Source organism: Heteronotia binoei, chromosome 4 (assembly GCF_032191835.1).
Source record: "Heteronotia binoei isolate CCM8104 ecotype False Entrance Well chromosome 4, APGP_CSIRO_Hbin_v1, whole genome shotgun sequence".
NCBI lineage: Eukaryota > Metazoa > Chordata > Lepidosauria > Squamata > Gekkonidae > Heteronotia > Heteronotia binoei.
Window position 1 is genome coordinate 48,474,743 of NC_083226.1, and position 7,860 is coordinate 48,482,602.

A 7,860-nucleotide genomic window follows, 5' to 3' on the forward strand; every position below is an offset into this window, starting at 1 on the left:
TCTTCATTTCATAGAGGGTGGCAGAATGCCTCCAAAATTCCTGAGGAAATTGATAGGAAGTGAAAATAAAAACTGCAACTGAGAGAAAGTGATGTAAGGACTGGAGAGTTTCTTGCAGCTGGGTATATAAATCAGAAGGCATGGCTCCAAAGTACCAAGAACATCTTCTGGATACCTTGAAAGAGGTCCATTCTCTTGCCTGCTTGATTCAGTTCAAGAAAGACCCACCATGACCACTGTTAGCCTCCAGCAACTTTGTCTTCTGCTTCTGCTTGCCTTGGAAATCCTGGCTCTAGACTGCAACAGAACTGCAGAGAACCAATTGCAAGTGAGTAACCCAGAGATCCGAAAGCTCATGGAAGCCATAGGAGGACAGCAGCTTCCTCAAGGGTGCCTGTACAGAAGACCAACCTTTGGCTTTCCTGGGGCCAAAATCCTCAAGGCCAGCAAAGAGAGTAAAAGTGTGGCAGTGAAGATTATCCTTGAAAAGATCCTGGAGATCTTTGAGCACAACTTCACTCAAGCAGGATGGGATGCAAGAACCATAGCACGTTTGCAAAATGCCCTTTACCAGCAAAGTAACCACTGGAAGAACTGCTCTGCTACAGAGACTGGGGAGGTGGCAACACTGAAAAATCAAGATTTAAACCTGACTCTCCGAAGATACTTCAGACAGATCCAAACCTTCCTGGAGGGCCAGCAGTATTGCCTTTGCGCCTGGAGCATTGTGCGAATAGAAATATGGAAGCTCTTTTCCATTGATCTTAATCAACTTTTGCAAAAGTTTTAAAACTGAAGGTAAGAAGGGGCTGTCTTTCAAATTGCATCATCGCAGATATAGAACCCCCAAATGTATGCATTCTGCACAGTGTTCTGTTGAACTATACTCTTTTTAGCCATTTAGCAGTCTAGATATTAAAGAATAAATTCTATGGATTAGTAATGGTGATCAAAAATGACCATGGAATGCTTAAAACTGCTGTGTTTTAACATCAAGTGACATAGTCGCATTCTACTTTTGGGGGGGGAGGCTTTGTGAATGCATTGCCCAAATCAAAGCGTTGCTTGGTACATTTCTACCTGTGCATTATGTGAAAGGGGCAACTGAATCCCCAGTATTTCTTAGGTTTTAAAGCACAGCGAAACTTAAATAGGGTTGAAATGATTTGACCATCTCCTTTCTCCCTGAGAGAAATCCTGCCCAAAACCAAAGGTTAATCATGAAGTAAGGAAAGACAAGCAACTTATTACTCCTGTCTTTCCCCATTTGTGACTAACAGCAGCTTTGGACAGAAAGAAGAGATGTCTATTGGGGAAACAGTGTCCGGTAAAAGGGCCAGCTCCCCTGCCCCACATCTGCAAACATCCTTCTGCTGGAGATCCACTTTTGGATGTCTGGTATCACATGTGGTTGTGAAAAGTGCTATCAAGGCACAACCAACTCATGGTGACCCCTCATGGGGTTTTCAAGACAAGAGATATTGAGAAGTGGTTTCCCATTGCTTTCTTCTGCATAGCAACCCTGGATTTCCTTGGTGGTCTCCCGTGCAAGTACTGACCATGGCTGGTCCTGCTTAGCTTCGAAGACCTGATCAGATAAAACCAACTTGGGACATCATATGTAATTTGTCCTAAACTCTGGGCTGTTGGTGTCCCCTTGCCTCCACTAATCATTTGTGCTGTCTTTGATTTCAAGGGCCAGATTTTGCTAAGGAGAACTCTTGCACAGAACCCACCTCTCCAGTCAGCCAATGAACCCATTTCGCCTCCTGTTTGTCTACAAAGAACATGCAACAGGTCTCAGGCTTTGCCAAGCGTGTTCTTTGAATCTTTAATGCAGTTCTTTTTTTCCTCAGTGTCCAGAAAATTATTCATCACTTGCAATCCTAGTTCTCTCGCTTCTTTACCAGCTTGCCTTGTTAGAAGGACTGTGAGGCAGAAAGGCTGATATTTTCTGTAGTGTTTGCAAGATGTAGCGCAGCAGCTATGCCTTTGCTCTGCCATTCTTTGACTGATCCTTATGCCCACCGTCTTCCCTAGCCTGCTTTGAGCAACTTTAAAGCCTCTCTTGAGACAGCAGTTGGGAGAGAAAGGGGTTCAGGAGAAAGGGGGTACAGAGGCTGCATGGACCTCTTCTGCGCCATTCATGTTAAAACTAGCTTTTCCTGACAATTCTTCTGCCATTACTGGAGATAGTCAGGCAGTGCTACAGCCTAAATGTGACCTTACATAGGGGAAACAGAGCAGATCCTTCTCTTAAGAATGTAAGGATTGCCTTGCTGGATGGGGCAAAAGTCCATACTCCAGCATAGTATTAGAGGCCACAGCAGCCAGCAGTGTAGCCTTGGGAATTTCCCAAGCAAGGCACGATGGAAACTACTGCCTCCTCCATGTTGGTGGTTGCCTGCAGCCTGTGTTTGAGTGTTCCTGCCTCCCAACATGCACGTTCCATCCTGCAAACTATCAATGGCTATTAGTCATTCTAACAGTCTCCATTTTTCCCCTCCTGATAATGTCTGCTGTCCATCACTGGTTGCAGCCTGCATAACATTCTTAGTACTAAATTCCACAATCCAGTTACACAGTTTGTGACTGAAATGTTGCAATTGACACTAGCATAGATGGATTTTTTTAAAGGATTTATATAATCTGGGTATTATAGTGAAGCTCTATGGACAAAAATGATCCACTGAATGCTTCAAGTAGGACTGGGAGGAGATACATGAAGTTCTCCAGGGATTTATTGGGCTGTTAAAATAGCTGAGAAGAAAGTCCAGCTGAATGGCCAAAGCCAACGGTGATGAGGACTTGCAGGCTCCTCTCACTCTCCTACCAGCCATGTCTGGCCTCAGTGACTCAGGCTGGCAGTGGTGTGGGGAGGGGCTGTGGTTCAGTGGAATAACCTCTGCTTTGAGAGAGCCAGTTTGGTGTAGTGGTTAAGTGTGCGGACTCTTATCTGGGAGAGCCAGGTTTGATTCCCCACTCCTCCATTTACAGCTACTGGAATGGCCTTGGGTTAGCCATACCTATCGCCGGAGTTGTCTTTGAAAGGGCGGCTGCTGTGAGAGCTCCACCCACCTCACAGGGTGCCTGTTGTGGGGGAGAAGATATAGGAGATTGTAAGCCGCTCTGAGTTGCTGATTCAGAGAGAAGGGTGGGGTATAAATCTGCAGTCTTCTTCTTGCATGCAGAAGGTTCCACATTCAGTTCCTGGTATCTCCAGTGGAAAAGACCAAGCAGTAGGTAATGTGAAAAACCTGTAATTGAAACCGTGGATAGTCATTGCCAGTCTGAGTAGATAATACTGACTTTGATGGATCGTTTTCACCAAAAGGAAGCTTCAAAGTGAGAGGTGATAGGCATATGTACTACCACTAAACCACAGTTAGGAATGCCAGACTCCAGGTAGAATTATAGCTCATCTTCAGACTACAAGATTGGTTCTCCTGTTGGAAATTTATGCTTTGGAGGGTGGACTCTATGGCACTGTACCCCAGTGAGGTCTTTGTCAGCCCCAGGATCCATCTCCAGGAGTTTCCCAACCTGGATCTAAAAACCCTACCTCCCCCCCCCCCCACCCTCCACACACACTCCTTGCTGGTGGCCAAGGCAGACCTGGAAACTCTAATCACAGCCCATCTTCATTTCCTGCCTTCCCACTTTCTTTTTCCCAACAAGTGGCACAATTCAGACAAAGCTGAGCACTTCTTGGTTGCAATGGAACAATCTGTCTATATGATTCAGATCTCCATTTATTTAAAGGCACAAAAGTTTGCCATATATAACCTCAGTACAAAATTTTGTGTCTTTTACAGTACCATGACTGAAAAGAAATTTCATCTTTAAAGTGTTGAATCATCTCATGAAAAAAGTATTTTATTATAACATGCAAATTGACAATATTGTGACTTTCTCCTCCTTTTGTGTCCCTTCCAGCCAGTGCTTCCATTTGCCCTTTCAGCTCTATATGGAATTTTATCACACTGGAGTCCTCTGTTTGTCCATTGCTGCTTCTAGCAATAACATCTGAAGGGAAAAAAAAAAACCAACCTTTGAAGTCTGCACTGCCAACCAATCAGCAACATTCCAGTCATCTGCATGCATTCTGCAATAACTCTTTCCTATTTGAATGCTGGCATATTGGAAGGGAGATCTGGAGCTGATTGGCTGTAGCAAGACGCAGAAAATGAAGAGATGGAAAGCTGCTGAAATCTATACATTTGCAGAAATGACTTAATTAGAAATGAAAAACAAAATACCACGTGATGCCGGACTGAAAAAAGGATCTTCTGCAAGCTGTCTGAAATCTGAGGCAGATGTGCTCCAGAAAGGGGATTAAAGCTGACTTGCTGGCTAGAGGGATAAAAAAAGGACCTTCATCCTCTGAAGTCTGGCAGGCACTGTTGCTGGAGCAAGTCTGTCCCAAGATGCATTTGAAACCAAAGTCCGTCTGTAAGAGATGCTGAACTTGGACCTACATCACTCAACTGAACACGAGCAGAAAGTTGGCCAGTTATGTTGGAAATAATGTATTTGGATGGAAATTATCTTTAGACTTGATTTTAATCAGTGTTAAACTGGATACTTGAAAATGTTACTATTTATTTTCTTGTGATACTATAAAAATGTCACTGCCTTTAAAACTTATTTATATTTTGTTAAAATATTTATTTTTACATATATAATTTTTATACTTGGTATTTATATGTCGCTCCATGAATGGGTTTGCAATCTTATTTCTATAAATAAACTTGAATGCATAAAATGGAATTCTGAACTGAATTTCCCCCCTTAAACTGAGCTTCAGATAGACAAATATAAGAATCTGGGTGTCCACAGCTGGGGTCCCAGGTTTACCTGGCCAGTGAAGGAACCCAGGAACAACCCCAGCACCCCCCAACAGTAGCCAGAATGAGGCTAGGCAAATGGCAGCCATGTAGATACAGCTGCAGTGGAGTGAAGCTTGAAATAAGCAGGACTGCGACTTGACATCCTGGCTGGCCAATAGGAGGTTGGCAGCCCAATAGGGCACTGGGCAGGAGTTGCCAACTCGGCAACAAGTAGGGATGTCATGTGGGGCCTGGGGATCTCCTGGAATTATAGCTCATCTACAGACTACAGAGATCAGTTCCCCTAGAGAAAATGGATGCTTTGGAGGGTGGACCCCATGGCCCTGTGTAGCACTGAAGTCCCATGTTTAGGGTTGCCACAGATCCAACTCAGGAAATTTCTGGAGACTTTGGGGGTGGAACCAGGAGACTTTGGGGTCGGAGCCAGGAGCAAGGTTGTGACAAACGTGATTGAACTCTGAATGGAATTCTGGCCATCACATTTAAAGGGACCACACACCTTTTAAATGTTCTCCTTCCATTAGAAATAATGAAGGATGGGGCACCTTCTTTTGGGGCTCATATAATTGGACCGGCTGGCCCAATCTTTTTGAAACTTAGGGGGTGTTTTGAAGAGAGGCACCAGATGCTATGCTGAAACTTTGGTGCATCTACTTCAACCAGCAGTCTCCCAAGAGCCCCAGATACCCACAGATCAATTATCCATTGTACCCTATGGGGATCAGTCTCCATAAGACATAATGGTGTGCCCAGCAGACATTTCCCCTTCCCCCCCCACATGTTGCTATGAGGATGGATGGATGGACAGATGGATAGACAGACAGACAGATAGATAGATCATTATAAAATAAATTTATAATAAAGGGAAATTCCCCCTAATATTGATTTTGCCCAACAGAAAATTTCCCCAGAAAGGGGTAGAAAAGACCAAGAGTCCCATAGTACCTTAAAGAATAACAAAACTTGTGGCAGGGTATGAGTTTTTGTGAGTCACTGCTCACCTCTTCTTTCTCCAAGGAAGGGGTATTAGTGAATATTTAGGGTAGATAGAGCCAGTGCACAGAGGACAATACCTTTTGCCCAGAGCCTTGACTGTTCTATTAATTAATCCTTCATTTGTACCCCATCTTTCTCCTCAATAGAGACTCTATGGAACTTATATTGTTCTCCTCTCTCCATTTTATCCTCACAACTACCATGAGGTAGGTTAGGCTGAGAGTGTGTGTCTTGCCCAAGGTTACCTAGCTAGCTTTCAAGGCAGAGGGGGGGGGGATCAAACCTGAGTCTCCCATATTCTTGTCCAGCACCCTAAGTACAACCCCATGCTCACTGTTTTACAGAGATCATTCCCACTCTGGAACCAGCCAGTTATCAAGGATGTTCAAAGTTGACTGGAATGCTACCTTTTTGGGGGGGTGGGTTAATGTTTAAAATGTTTAATTATAGTATGCAACAGTATACATCATATAACAGACAAGTACCTAATACCTGCCAAATAAATAATACACTGCATCCAACTTAAAATTTTATAACAAAAATAAAATCAAAATGTATAACATAAGTATAAGAGAAGCATTGCTATACTTTCTCAGCATAATCATCTACTTGAGGACAGGACTGTGCAAAGAAAATACAACTGAAAACATGACTTTGCCCCCACAAATCATGACTTTAGTTGTCCATGAAATTACACAAACCATCTGAAATGGCTGTTCTTATGTTTTTATATTTTATTTGTATTATATTATACTTGCAAAACTGAACTATTCAAGACAGCTTTTCTGTGCAGGTAACAGGGTTGCAATGCAGAAAATAGTTTTTCAAACATGTTAGATAAATGGTTAAGGACCATGGCATGTACTACTGTGTTTAGTTTATTGTAAGTAGGATCCTATTCAAGTAATTTCTGTGCCACTTAATGTGTCACGTGAACAGTTATTGCTCTGCTTCTGTTCTTCCTGCTGGTTACAGGCTTCTGAAATCCTAATGCATTGTTTAGTGAATGTCCCATTTTTTGTGACTGGCTTATTATGCATAATCCATCTTGGGTCCCTGTGAGAAAGACGGACTATAAATAATATTAAATAAATGAACAGCTATTTCCCTAAATTTTATATGAATGTATACAATTGGATTCAAAATTTGTTCTACTGCTTAAGACCAACATGGCTGCCTACCTGGATCAATATGAATATATGTAAGCCTTCTTTCTAGAGACTTGTAAAATGGCTGCTGAAGACAATACTTCTGTTATGTGTTGTAACGCACAAAATCTTACAATTTTTTTTTCTGATGGCAACAGTTTCCCAAAGAATTGATCTGTTGGTTGCTCTCCACAACAATTTCTGAACCTTAAGCCTGCATTTTAAAAATTCACAAATTTACAACATGTGAATGATATTTCTAAACTAGCCAGTAGAGGGCAAAATGAGAATATGGCTAAATTCATTCAGCATTTACAGGTGCCCTTGAAAGCAGCCAATAGTTGCAACATGATATTAACATATATGGAAGGATAGCGGTGTGGGGTGGGGTTGTACATCAAACTATTGATTTCCAGGGGAAAGAGTCTTCTCGATTACTTTCAAAGAGGGTGCCTGCTGGTTTTTTTCCTCCTGAACAGAGGAGGTTACACTTGAGACAATTGAGCTCGATCTCTACCCTTAACTGTTCAGGGTCTGAGGTCAATTTGTGTAGTTCCTCTATTTAAAAAGAGAGATGGTCATGTGCAATCTGAAGAAATATTACCCAATTGTTTAGCAGCCCTTGCTGTGAAATGCTGTACAATACATGTCTTGTTAATAGGAACCTTAAGTTGCCAAGCATCATTTCTAGGTAAAAGTTCAACAGGGTGGCTCCACTGTAAGCCAGAACTACATCCTTAATTGTTTGATCCAACTAGTACTTGCTTGTAATTTCTGTCACTTTAGCATCTGAACATCTGAATAAAGGTCTGTGAGAGAAGCTTGGTGAAATTTGCAGTTTGGGGTGGCAGCCCAGTGCCCATGAA

The 7,860-nt window shown here is 42.5% G+C and overlaps 1 protein-coding gene across 1 annotated transcript; it reads left to right on the forward strand.

The window, feature by feature from the left end:
* Positions 1-229: 229 nt before the first annotated feature.
* LOC132570103 (interferon alpha-7-like) lies at positions 230-790 on the forward strand. The gene has a single exon (XM_060236540.1). It carries the CDS (start codon positions 230-232, stop codon positions 788-790), a length of 561 nt encoding a protein of 186 aa, XP_060092523.1.
* Positions 791-7,860: the final 7,070 nt, after the last annotated feature.

What these genes read in the sequence shown, in the direction of transcription:
- LOC132570103 (XM_060236540.1), top strand. Translation starts at nt 230, where the DNA reads ATGACCACTGTTAGCCTCCAGCAACTTTGTCTTCTGCTTCTGCTTGCC.